General features: G+C 40.7%; 1 protein-coding gene across 1 annotated transcript in view; it reads right to left on the bottom strand.

The window, feature by feature from the left end:
- Positions 1 to 14365, bottom strand: part of OVCH1 (ovochymase 1) — a gene marked incomplete at its 3' end in the record, with an annotated part of 44056 nt that extends 29691 nt beyond the window's left edge. The window contains 6 exon segments of the mRNA XM_081084002.1: positions 4954 to 5144; positions 6271 to 6403; positions 7060 to 7088; positions 7090 to 7129; positions 12711 to 12879; positions 14030 to 14365. Coding sequence (XP_080940128.1) covers positions 4954 to 5144; positions 6271 to 6403; positions 7060 to 7088; positions 7090 to 7129; positions 12711 to 12879; positions 14030 to 14167 — 700 coding nt within the window. The 5' untranslated portion in view covers positions 14168 to 14365.
- Positions 14366 to 16971: the final 2606 nt, after the last annotated feature.

The raw sequence follows: 16971 nt of genomic DNA, 5'->3' as shown, positions 1-16971 counted from the left end.
CCAGGTTCAGTCACCAGGTTCTAGTCAGGTTCTCTTGCCAGGTTCTATCCAGGTTCTCCTGCCAAGTTCTGTTGCCAGGTTCTGTCCAGGTTCTGTTGCCATGTTCTCTCCAGCAAAGTTCTTCTGTCTCTAAGTTCTGTGTAGGTCCTGTCTTCTTGGTTCTGTGTGTAGGTTCTGTGTTCTAAGTTCTGTGTTCTAAGTTCTGTGTTCTAAGTTCTGTGTTCTAAGTTCTGTGTCTTGCTGTCTTGTTACATCTGTATTTATACCAGTTGATTCAATACTATCAATCTCTATTACAAAGGTTAGGGTGTTTCTTATCTCCATTCCAGGGAGTAAAGATTATGTAGCTTAAGCATGATTGTTCGTAGTTAAAGTGATTAATTACCCGCCTGGCACTTAGTTGAGGGGTTTTATTCCCTCCCTAACTTCAGGGGAAAATCCCTACCTGGGGAAACAATCTTTCTCAGAGAGGAGACCTTGGTTAAAACACATAGTGCCAAGAAGGTGAGCAAACATTTTAAGAACAGTATGCCATATATGCCAGGTCCTTTGAAACAGCAAGGATGGACCGGCTCCCGGCACATCTCAAGGGCCATTTATAAGACCCAAGAAATTATTTGGCCTGGCACTGCCAAGACATTAGGAGTGAGTTAATTGTTTGACCAAATATAGCAGACTAATTTTTAAGTTGATTATTTTGGATGGCCGGCGAATGATGCTATACGTACCCAAATGGCCCTTGACAGAAAAAAAGTTCCCCAACCCTGTTCTAAAAGAAGAATAAGCAACAATGGCAAAGGCTTTATTGGTATTATATTATTACTAGGTTTACTCACAGAACTTAGGCTCTTAAGCCTTTTAAATATGGGCTGCAATAAGCCACTTCATTTTCATCCTGTATTCATAAAAATATTTACATTCATTTTATTTCATTTTATAAATTACAATCTCACCATCATTTTAGCTTTCCATTGCCTACAGCATAAAGTCTAAATTTATTCACATGAAATTCAAGGTCCTCTATGAGTAAGGCCTTAGCATTCTTTTTATCTTCATTTCCCACTGCTAACCCAGTTCCTAGTTACATTAACATTGACCTCCAGCAGCACTGGGATACACATTATTCAAACAACTGACAATCTTCACCTCTCTGACATTGCTTATACACAATTTCCTTTGTCTAGAATGGTTTGTAGAAATCTCTTAGATATTAGGGCTACAAAAGACTTCGTGAACTATAAAATCATAACTATCCTTTAATGCAGCCGTGGGCAAACTATAGCCCATGGGCTGGATCCGGCCCGTTTGAAATGAATAAAACTAAAAACAAAAAAAGACCGTACCCTTTTATGTAATGATGTTTACTTTGAATTTATATTAATTCATACAAACACTCCATCCATGCTTTTGTTCCAGCCCTCCAGTTCAGTTTAAGAACCCATTGTGGCCCTCGAGTCAAAAAGTTTGCCCACCCCTGCTTTAATGCCTAGTTTCAATACTAACCCCTTCACTAAAGCATTCCTACCCCAACCCCTCCCAACCACAGTATACACACCTCACAAAACCCTGCAATGAGAATTAGTCTCTCCATTTTCCATAGTATCAACACACCTGGGATTATAAAGCTTATTTTGTCTTGTTTTATAGTATAGTTAATTTTGTCTAGTTCTCTACTCCTACCAGATTATAAACTCTTAGAACTATCATCTATCTTTGAATACTTTTCAATGATAAATACAATTTTTAAAAAATGGATGTAGAACACTCAAGGAGATGAGGTACTAGCAAAACTAATTTTTTGACCTTAAAGATATCATTAGCCATATAGAAGATGGGGTATGTAGAAAAAATTTCAAAGACATCGAAGCTTATAGATCATGAATTAGTTTCCATCTTCGAGGCAACACTTAACAAAATATTATCATTATTACAGAAATAAGTGAAACAGATTACCCACTAAATTCCCATAACAATATCACTACCAGATGCTGGCTAGAGGACCTGGCTAGAGAATCTGGCTAGAGAACCTGGCTAGGCTGTGTTCCCTGAGGTCTGCAATCTTCCAAAACATAGGAAAAAAGTTGATTATTTACTTCAGCTATGGACAATATTTCAAGACATATGGTAGAGTCAGCTTGAAACTATACAATTTATAATGTTTAATTTATATTTATAGGAATTGGTATGTTTTTAGGTTCTGTGACCAAGACATTGTATTTGCAGACTTCATTAGTAAAATTTCTAAGTGATACATTCTTTTCTTTTTTTAAAATAATAGTCTTATTAATTAATCATCTGACATACTTCTATAATACTTTTCCTCCTATATTATTTTTATTCAGGTATAATTTTCTAAACTTTTAAAAATATTTTTATTGATGTCAGAGAGGGAGGGAGAGAGAGATAGAAACATCAATGATGAGAGAGGATCATTGATCTGCTGCTTCCTGCATGCCCCACACTGGGGATTGAGCTCTTAACCTGATGCTCAACCACTGAGCCACATCTGTGAGGCATTAAGGTATAATTTTAACATATAACATTATATTAGTTTGGGGTATACAATAATAATTCAATATTTATATATATTGCAAAACAATAACTTTAATAAATATCCATCATCACACATATTTAAAATTTTTTTCCTTATAATGAGTATTTTAAGATCTACTCTCTTTGCAACTTTTAAATATGCAATACAGTATTATTAACTATAGTTACAATGTTTACATTACATCCCCATGACATATTTATAATTGGAAGTTCATACCTTTTGACCCCCTTCACTCATTTTGCTCACCCTCCTACCCACACCTCTGGTGACCACCAATCTGTTTTCTGTATCTATAAGCTTAGTTTTTTTATTTTATTTCCATATATAAGTGAGATCATATAGTATTTATATCTCTTTCTGACTTATTTCATTCAGCATAATGTCTCCAAGATCTATGTTGTCACAAATGTCAAGATTTCATTCTTTTTATGATTGAATAGTATTTATAATGTTCTTTATTTGAGTTCTTCAGATTTAACATTTATGCAGTTTTCTCAAATCATGTATCACACTGAAGTTCTCAAATTTATAGTAGATGAAACTAAGATGGTGTTTTCTCATTTCTAACTAGGTTGTCCTGGATTACAATGAAACACCTTTGTTTAAAGATGCTAAAGTGAAAGTATACAAATTTTAGCAAGTCACTCAGACATTTCAGATGACAGTGCCACATTTTGTTAGAAGCCAGAAGAAATAGGCAACCAGGGGGTCAGACAAAAGATGGTCATAAGGAAGTGTTATTTAAATAAAGTACATGTCACATGCCGATATTCATTTGACTCTGGAATTAATGGTTATGGCCTGATTTCATTGCTATTTTACAGTGTTGTTATCATTAACCTTTGTTCAAGGTTTGTTAAGCTTTTTAATCTTCACATCCAGGTGATAAAAATTGAACAGGAGTGCCGCCAGGAGAGAATTTCCCTCTGCAGTGATGGCAACAGAACACTTTTACTCTGAAGACCAAACGAAAGTGAGCTGAAAGCCCCTTTGGTTTGAGGTAGAGCTAGTGCTCAGCTGGCCCAAAGGCAGCAGTGCTTTCCAAATTGTCATCCAAGTGGCTGATCTTGGACTATAAGGAGGGAGGGATGGAAAGAGCGCTATGTTCTGCTGCTCTGGGTCCTGGCCTTTAAAAACTATTGGTTCAGGTGGGGTGGGAACTGGGTGGAGGGGGACAATGAAGGAGAAAAGGGGGACATTTGTAACACTCTCAAAAATAAAGTTTTTTTTAAAGGAAAAAATAGTAGCGTCACATGAAATTCTAAATTTTTTTAGTAGCCACATTAAAAAAATAAAACTAAACTGGCGAAATTAATTTTAACAATACTAGTATATTTTATTGAACACAATATATCACTTCAATGTATAATCAATAAGACAAATTATTAATAAGAAAAAAATTGGTTCTTGAGCTGGTTTGGCTCAGTGGATAGAGCGCTGGCCTGCAGACTTAAGGGTTCTCGGTTTGATTCCAGTCAAGGGCATGTACCTTGGTTGCAAGCTGGATTCCTGGCCCTGGTTGATGTGCATGCAGGAGGCAACCAATTGAAATGTCTCTCCCCCTCCCTTTTACTCTCCCTGAAAATCAATGGAAAATATCCTCAGGTGAGGATTAACAACAACAAAAAATTTTTTCTTATACTAAATGACCTGTCCTGTAAATTGTGTTTTCTCATGCCTTTTTATTCTGCAGTGGCCGCTCCTGTGCCATTTTCTTGTAAAGATGCTGCCCCTTTGCATGGAAAACCTTCAGGCCTCTCAGTACTCAGCCCCTACGCTCCTCCTCAGTGATCTGGCCACTCTCTGGGCTGACCTACAACCCATCTTTTATTGCAACTGTCCATTTGCTTCTTTGTCTCCCCAAATAGCTGGAAAGTTCCTGGAGGACAGGTTTAGCATCTCCACACCCATATTTGTTTTCCTAATCTAGATTTTAGTGCCATAGAACAAAGGTAACTGCAAAGCTTCCATATTTTCCCACTGTCTCCAGGTAAAATGAACAAGGCTGAATGAGAGAAATGGGAGAGGAGGGATTTAATTCAGTACTTTTAAGTAATCCAGAGGGGAAAGAAGTCAAATGGATAAAGAATCTTCTGAATCCTTTCTTGTATTTTTAAGTCTCAGAAATACAAAAAGATATAAATTTTGTTAAAATCTACATGAACATAAATTTGAAGAACCAGCTGATGTTTAAGTTAAATGGACAGATATCAGTGCTCATGAATTCAGAGACAAAAGTTTATACGCATTGAATTACAAATTGAAAACCAGCCATAATTTTGCTTTGGTTTAAAGCTTAGTCCAGATTATATCTGCAATATATCAAAATACCCTTGAAATAATTAAGTACGATGCATTTTTGACTTGCAATAAATAAAATTCACAGAAATTACACCCACCTGTAATCATGTTCTGAGTGATAAAATCCATCAACTCAGACACATTGGGGGAAATGCCAACTGATGTCCTTCTGTAGTTATTTCTTAAAGGAGCCCGACCTCTAGCACAACCAGCTCCCCAAGGAGTTATCCCAGCAAGAATCCAGATCCCATTGTCGCTTCTACAAACAAGTGGACCTCCGGAGTCCCCCCTTGTATAGTAGAGAAAGAGAAAACTTGAAAATTCACTAGTTAAAAATGTTTTATCAAGTCCACAAATATCAGCACTCTTCTCAGAGAAGTAGAAGCAAATAGATGCCCAATGGTCATTATCTATCAATATTTTTTGTCCATCTTTTTGTTTTTTTACCATTAGTTTCAAGGTACTATAGTTTTGCACAGATGTAACCTGCTTCTACCCATTGCCTACAATCTTATAAAGCTAACATAATATCTCTCTCCCTCCTCCTTTTTTGGCCACAAACATATACATACCAAAATCAATGGAAGGATGAGTTTACAGATACATGCTTCTGCAATCGCTTGCCACCTGAAATTGCTGGAAAAGATTAGGTCATACCCCAAGACTATAGCACCAGTGAATGGAACCCCCAAGGTTATGCAATGATTCAAGGCTTTGAAAACAGGGACTAAATTTGTCCCAAGTACTATATGTCAAACACTTTTGGTTCCGAGGATAAGAAACCCACAATTTCAGGATCCTGCCTTTAATAATCCTTCGGAATAATATGCTGCTTTGAGAACATGCGCCAATTTTGTGTCAGGTTAAGCCACCTAAAACTTAAACCGCATGTCTTCAACAGACTGGTCTCCCTTTCTCCTGTGTATCTTGTAAAGATTGGTCTCCTCTGTGAAATTGTTATCTTTGGGAGGTCACTCATTCACAACATCTTTTACCCAACAGCTACTATAAGTAATGCTTTCTTTGGCCAACCTTTGTGCAAACATTGCATTCTGCACTAAATGTTTAAAAAATTTAACAAAAGGTGGAATGAAACATAGTTCACAGCTCAACCTAATTAGTTTGCCAAAGTGGTCATCATGTTGCTTTAATTAGGCTGGAAATGTTCAAACTACTTCCTCTGCCTCTCACTCCCCACCCCACCGTAAAAAAAAAGAGGTGTGGGGGTAAGATTGGGCACAGGTCAAGAAAGAATTCTCTCAGCCCAGGTCGAGTAAACATTTTCAGTAGAAGCCAGGTGGAAAGATGAAGGAAAAGGGATTTTGAAGCAGTATCTCCCAAAAACAGCTCATGGGGAAGCAGAATTCACTATCACCCATGTGTTATAGAATAATCTGCCTGTTTATGCTTTGTACCTGACAGGAAAACCAACACAAAACATGGTCCTTCCCAGGGGAGGAAGGTTCATACCCTTGAGCAGAGTGCTACACATTCTGTCATCCATGATAGGAAGGCCCAATTCTTGCAGGGAATTTAAATATTCCGATGCTGTGGGGAAGGGACTGGTAAGTTAGTCAACAACTGCCCTCGCTGAAACAAATAGTAATAAGCCTTCAAGTTTAAAACTATTTCAAATAGATATTTAACCAAATTGTAAAAGCTCTTATTTTTTTTTAGGGGTGAATTATATTCTTTCCTAAAATCATTATGTTATAAAGGACCCTTTTTAAAAAAATCCAGCATATTTTTAAGGTAACATAGGCAGTGGTGATTTCTTTGAATATATGCTTGAATGTTTCCCCAAGAGGAAAACATCAGTCAATAAAGCAATATTTTGTAAAGTTCTTTATTTTTCTTTAAAAGTCATAATATTAAATATAATGAAGCTTAACTATTGTTACTATTTCCCAATTATCCCTTTCCTATAGTCTTCTTCATCTGTTATAGTTACCTTGGGTTTTATCTGACACACTGACCACAATGGCAGCAAGGTTTACATAGAGCCTCAAGTATAGACTTTCATACAGTGAAGAGAGCCACAGATCTTCACTGGGTCAGAACTCAGGGGAAAGGAAAACACAGGAAATAATGAATTACTCATGGCCAGCAAAATTCTTCCTTCTACTGGGCATGCAAAGGGGCCTGGAAGAAACATTATTTTATTTTTTGATGCCTCTCACTCTCTGAAATCTTGCCTCATCCACTCGTCATGCAAAGAATCCCTTCTTCAAACATCATCTCCATGGGGAAGACAGATTGGCTGGACAGCAATTCCTGAAAACCAACAGTAACAACAACAACAACAAAATCATGAGGTTCACAGATAAATGATGCTGAATATATTTGGAAAATGACATTGGCTGATTTCATTTCTTCTACAATTTATTCCTAAATGCTATATTGACATATATTTTCAATGTTTTCCTCTTGTAAAAAATTATTTCATATAGAAATTTAGAAAAATGCAGGAAAAGTAAAACAAGAAAAAACATAATTCATTGTTCTACATACCACAATGATCCCCCCCCCGCCCAAAGCTACTAACATTTTAAGGTGTACCCTTGTTCTTAAAGAATAGTTTTTTTTCTCAATAGTAAATTGAGCACTACTGTATGGTAAGCACTCTTCTAGGCCTCAGTGAATAAACCGAAAAAAATCCCTGCCTTGGCATAATTGTGTGTGTGTGTGTGTGTGTGTGTGTGTGTGTGTGTGTGTGTGTGTGAGTTGGGGTAGGGGAAATCAGGGGAAAGAAGATAAGTCTGGGGATTAAAGAGGATGGCATGGGAGGTATACTTTTGAATAGGGCAGCCATGACAAGTCTCATTGAGCCTGTGACATTTGAACAAAGTCTTAAGAAGCTGGGGGAAAGCCCCGTGCAGTTAGCTTGGTGGAAAGCATTTGAAGAAGAAGAAACAGAATGGAAAATCCCCTGTAGTGGAATAATGTCATATTGTTTGAGGAACAGTAGGGAGACCAGGGTGCCTGGGGCAGATTAAACAAAAGAATGTTCAGTGAAAAACAAAAACGAGGTTAGATGTTGGGCTAGGAGGAGGGAGATGTCAGATAATAAGGATATTGATTTCCATCTGAGTATAATGGAGAACCACTGAAGTGTTTTGAATAGAGAGGCATAACCTGACTTACATTTCAAAAAGTATTATTCTGGCTGCTGGATTAATAATAAACATTAGTGGTGCAAAAGAGGAGGCTGATAATTTAAGAGTCGATTGAAAATAACCCAAGCAAGAAAGACTGTAGCCTGAAACAGGATGTAAGAGTGTAGAAGGTAAGGCAGAAGCAATAGGATTTTCCTGATGGATTTGATGTAGAGTACGAGAGAAAGAAGAATGAGTACAAAGTTTTTAGCTTAAACAACTGGCAGGGTAGAGCTGTCATTAATTGGGATGAAAGGCTATTGATAGAGCAAATTTAGGATGTAGGGAATAATTAGGATTTTTATTTAAACATATTAAGTTTGAGATGCCTATTAATCATCCAGGCAGATGACCATTAGGTAATTGACTGTATGACCCCTATTAATCCAAGTAGAATTTCTGTAATAAAAGGAACCTGTATTAGATAGATAATATTGCAGTAATCTTCCAGCAGATAGTGTTTAAAGCCTAGATCTGGAATAGATCACTAGGCCTTGATCCTGGATGAGACCACTAAGGGAAAAGTGTGTAAAGGGGTAGGAGAAAAACCAAGGGACTCCTGGAATTCAAGTGAAGAAAATGTTTCCAGGAGAGTGTGCACAACTCTGTCAAAGCTCCTATCAAGTAAGCTGTAGACTGAGATTTACCTTTGAATTTAGCAACATGAAGGTCATTGGTGACTGTGACAAGACAAATTTGATAGGGTGGTGCGATTGAAAGTCTGATTGACTTGGATGTCTAATAGACATCTCAAACCTAATACATGCAATTATGAGAACTAAGGAAAGGAAATTGAAATACCTAACATAATTGGATCTTCATAGAGTGTTTCTATAATGAGGAGCAGAAAAAATCAATAATTTTTTAATATACAGATCTAGTTTGAGTTATTCTCTCTCAGTATTTTGATGATCTTGTACTATGGTCTTCTAACTTTCATTACTGCTGTTGAAAAATTAGCTGTCGGTCTAATTGTCATTCCTTGTTGGTAATATAGGTTTTCTTCTCAATGCGTTTGAGATCCACTCTTTGTTTTTAGCATGTTATAGTTCAACATAACATATCCTATCTAATAATAAACAAACATGGTAATTAACCGTACCTCCGACATGCTTCCCATTGGCTAATCAGGGCGATATGCAAATTAACTGCCAACCAAGATGGCGGCCGGCAGCCAGGCAGCTGAAGCGAACAGGAGGCTTGCTTGCTCCAGTGAAGGAGGAAGCCAAGGTTCCCCGCTTGCTGCTGCTGGGCTCTGAGCTTGCACTCTAAGCAACTATGTTGCAATTATAGAAGCTAAACAAACCTCATGCTTTCAGCCAGCCGGCCGAGCTGGAGTTGCAACAGAGTTTTGATTATAGAACCCAAACAAACCCAGATACCTGCTTTCAGCAGCTGAGGCCTCAGAGCTGGAGGAGAGCCTCAGAGCTAAAGCCAGCTCTCAGTTCCAGTGACAGCCATAGAAGATAAACAAATCCCAGAATTTAAAAAAATCATAAAAAAAGGAGAGGTTGGGAGCTTCAGTCACCTGCCAGCCTGAAAACGGCCCTTAGCCCCTCACCCAGACTGGCCAGGCACCCCAGTGGGGACCCCCACCCTGAAGGGGGTGTGACCAGCTGCAAACAGCCACCATCCCCTCATCCAGGCTGGCCAGGCACCCAAGCAGGACCCCAACCCTGAAGGGGGTGTGACCAGCTGCAAACAGCCATCATCCCCTCATCCAGGCTGGCCAGGCACCCAAGCGGGACCCCCACCCTGATCCAGGAAGCCCTTCAGGGCAAACCAGCCAGCCCCCACCTGTGCACCAGGCCTCTATTCTATACAGTAAAAGGGTAATATGCCTCCCAGCACTGGGATCAGCGGAGCCACGAGGCCTCACGCTCCGGGATCAGTGGAGCCACAAGGCCTCCCGAACCCGGGATCAGCGGAGCCGTGAGGCCTCCTGGCTCCTGGAGCAGCGTGACAGGGGGCAGCGCCCAAACCCCCTGATCACCCTGCGGCTCTGTGTGTGACAGGGGGCAGGGCCACAACCTCCCTATCCACCCTGCTCTATTCATGACAGGGGAAGGTGCCCCAACCCCCTGATCGGCCCTGCTCTGTGCCTGATAGGGGGGAGCTCCCAACCCCCTGACCGGCTCTGCTCTGTGTGTGACAGGGTGGGGCCGCAACCTCCCCATCGGCCCTGCCCTGAGTGTGACAGGGGGGAGTGCCCCAACCCCCTGATTGGTCCTGCTCGGAGTGTGACAGGGGGCAGTGCCCCAACTCCCCTATCGGCCCTACTCTGTGTGTGACAGAGGGGAGCTCCCCAACCCCCTGATGGGCCCTGCTCTGTGCGTGACAGGGGCTGGTGCCGCAACCTCCCCATCTACCCTGCCTTGAGTGTGACAGGGGGTGGCGCCTCAACCCCCCAATCAGCCCTACCCTGAGTGTGACTGGGTGTGGCATCACAACCTCCTGATCTGCCCTGCTCTGTGCATGACAGGGGCGGTGCCCCAACTCCCCAATCAGCCTTGCTCTGAGCCTGACCAGGGGCTGCACCTAGGGATTGGGCCTGCCCTCTGCCACCCGGGAGCAGGCCTAAGCCAGCAGGTCGTTATCTCCCAAGGGGTCCCAGACTGTGAGAGGGCACAAGTGGGGCTGAGGGACACCCCCACCCCCCACCAGTGCACAAATTTTTGTGCACTGGGCCTCTAGTCCTATATAATAAAAGGTTAATATGCAAATTGACTGAAAGGCAGAATGACTGGTCGCTATGACACACACTGATCACCAAGGGGCAGATGCTCAATGCAGGAGCTGCCCCCTGGTGGTCAGTACACTCCCACAGGGGACCTGCTGCTCAGCCAGAAGCCGAGCTCACAGCTGGCGAGAGCAGCTGCAGTGGCAGGAGCCTCTCCTGCCTCCGTAGCAGTTGGACATTCCCCAAGGGTTTCCGGACAGCGAGAAGGCACATGCTGGGCTGAGGGACCTCCTGAGTGCATGGATTTCGTGCACCAGACTTCTAGTCTCTATATAATTTTTAATATCATAGTTTGGAATTATTGAATTCTTAAATCTGGTCATTTGTGCATCATCAGTTATGTTTATTCCTTAGCCACTTTTTTTCTTAAATTATAGCTTTTCTGTCCCATTACCTATATTTTTTTCTAAAGCTCAAACTGGATGTTTACTAAATGCTTTTAATATATCTCCTCTGTCTCTTACTTTGTCACTTTCAATAATTATTTCAGATTTTCTAGTTCCCTGTATCTGATCTAATCTGCTAACTAATTCAGCTACTGTGTTTTCAATTCCACTTACATTTTTATACTTTTATACCTTAGTGTTTTATTGGCTCTTTTAAAAATTTTCCTCCTAAGTTAATAGTTTCCTGTTCTTTAGTCATTTTTGATAGACCTTCATATACATAAACTTAAGTGAAACATACTTTATATTATGTACCTTATTTTAACATCTATAATCGTAGAAAGAATAATTAGTTATTATTTCTGACTCTCTCTTTGGTGGCAACTATCTCTGCATGCTTTTGATTTAATTGTGTGTTCACATTCATTACAACTTTATGGGAGGATAGTAAAGCTGAGATTTATGGTTATTCTCTTCAGAAAGGATTGACTTTTGCTTCTACCAGAAGCCCTGATTACTCACCTGTAACAACCTTAGAGTCTTGGCTTAGAGTTTTGGATCACAAATAATGTAAATTTCAGTATGACCCTGAATGAGGGTTTGCTTACAATTACAGATTCTTCGAGAACCCTCCATCCAGTGAGCTTCCTTATTTTCTCACTTCGTGTGCTGTATTTCCCTCTCTTTCCCCCTACTTCCAAAGCATTACCTTCCAGGAAGTTCCAGGTACACAAAGGCTCCAATCAGACTTTCCCATCCCTGATCCTTAACTCCAATGCAGGCTCCTTACATGGCCAATTAAAGCTCTAGGTTCTAAAAAATCAATTACATGCTTCAAGCACAGTCGCTTATTTCAGTGCCTGGGTAACTACTCTAGATCTGTGCTCTTTCATTGTTTTTGTCACTAAACACTTTCCTTTCTTGCATTAAAAAGCACACATTTCTTATACTTTATTCAGATTGTTTAACCTGTGCTGAGAGTATGTCAGATATCTATTTCACAATAATGACAGAAAGGAGATGATTTTGATAAAATTTTCAAATGTCCCAACCTCCATGGCTAGAGCTCAGTATAGGTAGATGGTAAACAGTATAGCCCAGGTAAGACACTGGAGTACTTAAAATGCTACTTAAGTTAAGCATAGAATGTGTGGCTAGGACTTATGGCCTATTCCAGTGATAGCGAACCTTTTGAGCTCAGCGTGTCAGCATTTTGAAAAACCTTAACTTAACTCTGGTGCCGTGTCACATATAGAAATTTTTTGATATTTGCAACCATAGTAAAACAAAGACTTATATTTTTGATATTTATTTTATATATTTAAATGCCATTTAACAAAGAAAAATCAACCAAAAAAATGAGTTCGCGTGTCAGCTCTGACACGCGTGTCATAGGTTCGCCATCACTGGCCTATTCAGTGCTTTCTGTACATTAAACAAAATTATTTTAAAAAGAAACAAAATGTAGCAATTCTAATATTACTAGATATATAAATAGATATTAAAGTTAACTGGTACAGAATTAATGAACACAGTTTTCTCCATTACATTTTTTATATTCTAACTCTCTTTATCAAACTTGACTTTGTGTTTTAGATGCAGTGGTGCAATATCAGAATTCATATATCCAAGTCTGTTGTAGTCAGGATGGATAATAATTTTTGAGACAGGAATATTCTGTTCTTGCTTATCCTTCTGAAAGAAGTTATACTCTCCAGCAATCATAATCAGACTCTTAATTAGCTCCCTAAAAACAAAGAAAAATATTTCAACAAGCAGTTGTTTCCCCCAGAAAAGACTCTTGGTTTCATGCAATTAAATGAAAATTGATTAATGTATCTGTAAGTATTACTAAGTCTTAAAAGAAGATATACCTTTATTAGTGACTAGAGGCCTGGTGCACGAAATTCGTGCGGGGGGGTGGGGTTGTCCCCCCAGACCAGCCTGTACCCTCTCCAATCTGGGACCCCTCTCACAATCCTGGACTGCTGGCTCTTACTTGCTCACCTGCCTGCCTGCCTGATCGCCCCTAACTGCGCCCCCTGCTGGCCAGGTCGCCCCCAACTGCCCCCTCCCTGCCAGCCTGGTCACTCCTAACTGCCTCCTCTGCCAGTCTGGTCGCCCCCATGGCCCTCCCACTGGCCTGGTTGCCCCACGCAGCCTGCTTGTTCAGTTGTTTGGTTGTCCCTCACTAACCCCCCTGCTGGCCTGGTCTTTGGCAGCCATCTTGTGAGGGTGTGAGGGTTAATTTGCATATTACCTCTTTATTATATAGGATTACTAATTGACATAAGACCTTATCAGTTATAGGGATCTATAAAAAGTCATGGTTTTTAGTCATAATGTTTACATTCTGTTAAGGTCTTTCCCCTACCTCCACTGTCTTTCTGTGTAAAGTATTTAAGTGTGGCAACTTTTCTTCTTTTGTACATAAACCAGTCTACACATGCACTTTCATTTTTTAACAAAGTATAAAAGTTGTTCCTAGAACTACCATTTTTCCCACTTATTAGTACTTGCTTTTAATCTAGACAAGTATCTGTTGTTTCCCTCCTAATGCCTAAAACTCAGATTATTCAAATTTTTGAGCACCCACTTAATATTTGACATCAATACTTTATTAAAATAGGTAATTATTTTTTCCCACCACCAATCCACAAATTATAGATGATGTCTGGGATCTCCAGGATTTCTGGTTATAAGGTAGGAAGCATGGGAAATCTTGGACAGACACAGTTTCTGAGGATCAGGAAGGCCAATAGGGGTAGACCAAGTAGAAAAATTAAGAAAGGAATTGAAATTTGACCTTGAAAGGTATTTAGATCATCAAATCTCCAAGTTCTATCTATCATCATTAATCAAAGTTTAACAAATGTTGAAAACTCATAACTTACTCTGTGAGGCTAGCCAGGCAGTGTGCTGCTGCAACCACCAGATCATCTTGAATCAAGCTTCCTCCACAGAAATGGTGCTCATCTAATTTCAGGGAGACCTGCCCAAGACAAAAGTTATGGATACAACAAACATACATCTCCCCATGGGTGTCAACTCCAGAAATATTTGAAATCAACTCATCTAATATAACATCCTTAGATACTGATATAAGTTGAGCAGTAAGCTATTACCTATGAAGTAAAATTTTTGGCATAGAGGTCGAGTGGCATCAAGACAGAAATTACTTGTTAACCTGGAGTTGTGATATTTGAAACAAAAGAAATAAGTTACCATTTTCTCTTTTTTTTTTTTCTTTGTACTTTATACAAAAATTTTATTTTATTTTATTTTTTTTTAATTAAATCTTTATTGTTCAGATTATTACATTTGTTCCTCTTTTTTCCCCCCATAACTCCCCTCCTCCCAGTTCCCGCCCCACCATCCGCCCTCACTCCCCACCCACTGTCCTCATCCATAGGTGCACGATTTTTGTCCAGTCTCTTCCCGCATCTCCCACACCCCTTTCCCCCCCAAGAATAGTCAGTCCATTCCCTTTCTATGTCCCTGATTCTATTATAATCACCAGTTCATTCTGTTCATCGGATTATTTATTCACTTGATTCTTAGGTTCACTTGTTGATAGATGCATATTTGTTGTTCATAATTTGTATCTTTACCTTTTTCTTCCTCTTCCTCTTCTTAAAGGATACCTTTCAGCATTTCATATAATCCTGGTTTGGTGGTGATGAACTCCTTTAGCTTTTCCTTATCTGTGAAGCTCTTTATCTGACCTTCAATTCTGAATGATAGCTTTGCTGGATAAAGTAATCTTGGTTGTAGGTTCTTGGTATTCATCACTTTGAATATTTCTTGCCACTCCCTTCTGGCCTGCAAAGTTTCTGTTGAGAAATCAGCTGACAGTCGTATGGGTATTCCCTTGTAGGTAACTGAGTTTCTTTCTCTTGCTGTTTTTAAGATTCTCTCTTTATCTTTTGCTCTTGGCATTTTAATGATGATGTGTCTTGGTGTGGTCCTCTTTGGATTCCTTTTGTTTGGGGTTCTCCGCGCTTCTTGGACCTGTAAGTCCATTTCTTTCACCAGGTGAGGGAAGTTTTCTGTCATTATTTCTTCAAATAGGTTTTCAATATCTTGCTCTCTCTCATCTTCTGGCACCCCTATAATTCTGATGTTGGTACGCCTGAAGCTGTCCCAGAGGCTCCTTACACTATCCTCGCATTTTTGGATTCTTTTTTCATTTTGCTTTTCCGGTTGGGTGTTTTTTGCTTCCTCGCATTTCAAATCATTGACTTGATTCTTGTGCTCCTCTGTTCTGCTGTCGGGAGTCTGTATAATATTCTTTATTTCAGTCAGTGTATGCTTAATTTCTAGTTGGTTCCCCAATATAACATCGAGGGTTTCATTAGTTTTCTTGTAGATCTCATTAAGTTTATCGGCGGCTTCTAAACAGTTCTTGAGAGACCTTAAAAGTGTGGTTCTGAACTCTAGATCTTCCATTTACAATTTTGTCCTGTTTCTTTGTCTCCGCATTTTGTTATGCTTCCTTGGTGCACCCCCTAGTGGTCTTTGTTCGTGGTTTTATAGTTAAATCTTGATTGTTGTAGCTAATTCCAGGGAGGGTTTGACCTCCAGGCCAAGTGGCTATGAGAATCAGCTGTGTCAGCAGTGAGAGAACTTCTGTCCTCTAGGGAGATGCTAATCTGGCGTTTGCCTGAGGCTATCCGGCAAATGCCTCTGTGCAGGGCTTGGGCGGGGCAGGTCGCACAGGATCAACAGGGTGGGCTGGAGAGAGCAGTTATGGCGGCTCTCAGTCCTGTCCCCAGGGGCTCTGCCTCTCTGAGTCCCAGCACCCGCTGCAAAGCTCGGAGAGAAAGCTGCACTCGCTCTGACCGAAACCAGGCAGTCCCGCTTCTCCCGTTTGAGTCTGGGTCCCTAAAGACTCGCCCGGATCTGGAGCTCAGAGTCTGCGACTCCCTCCGATTGAAAACGCCAACCGTGCCCTCCACCGCCAGCCCGCTCCGTGCACTCCGCACCTCAGAATTTGACTTCAGCGCTGCGCCTCCTCTGAGTGTCCGTATGCGTTTCTCTTTCCTCCTAGTTGTAGGACTTCCATTCAGCCAGCGTTCCAGTGGTTTTGGGTGATGTCCGTTCCGTCTTTTAGTTTCACTTTTGAAGTAGTTGTTCAAAGCAGCAAACTCCGGCATTAACCTATGCCGCCATCTTGGTTCTCAAGTTACCATTTTCTCATTAAGAAAGCAGTGCCTTTGTTATACTGACCTGGCATGGATGTCTACCAGCTGTTGAATTTCTCTAACTAGTAACTTCAGAGAACAACTCAGATTCTAAGGCAGTTTCTGTACTTTTCAGATCAGCTGCTTGAATCCCACACTTCAGTCCTGTGAGGGAGAGCATATGTGTGCACACACGCACACAGAACACCTTATGTAAAAGCTCACTCTATCAAGATTTCACATTCAGATTTTCCTGGCTTGGCACAGATGTTCTGACATCACTCAGCTGCATGCTGTCCCTGTTCTTTTCTCAAAATATTCTCGAGACCAGCCCCCACTCAGGTTGTGTTGACAAGAACTTGCCTCAGGCATCCCTTGCCCCTTTGCAGCCTGAACTGCCTTAACAAGAAAACACCTGGGGCAGGATGCACCAGCTCTTCCTGTGGTGACTGATTCTGGGGGAGGGTGAGCCCTACATAATTTAGGTTCTATAATGATCCTGGAGAACAACATATTCCTCCCCGGAAGACAGATATTTGGCTACTAGAGGCTGGGTGTCCGAAATTCACACGCAGGAAGGGTCCCTTGGCCTGGCCAGTGATCAGGGCTGATTAAGGCCTTCTGGCTGCTGGCCAGTGCCTTTCTTTGTTCC

Source organism: Myotis nattereri (genome assembly GCF_964212035.1).
Source record: "Myotis nattereri genome assembly, chromosome: 2".
NCBI classification, from domain to species: domain Eukaryota; kingdom Metazoa; phylum Chordata; class Mammalia; order Chiroptera; family Vespertilionidae; genus Myotis; species Myotis nattereri.
The sequence above is the reverse complement of the archived record's forward strand: the minus strand, read 5'-3'. Positions and strand labels throughout refer to the sequence as shown.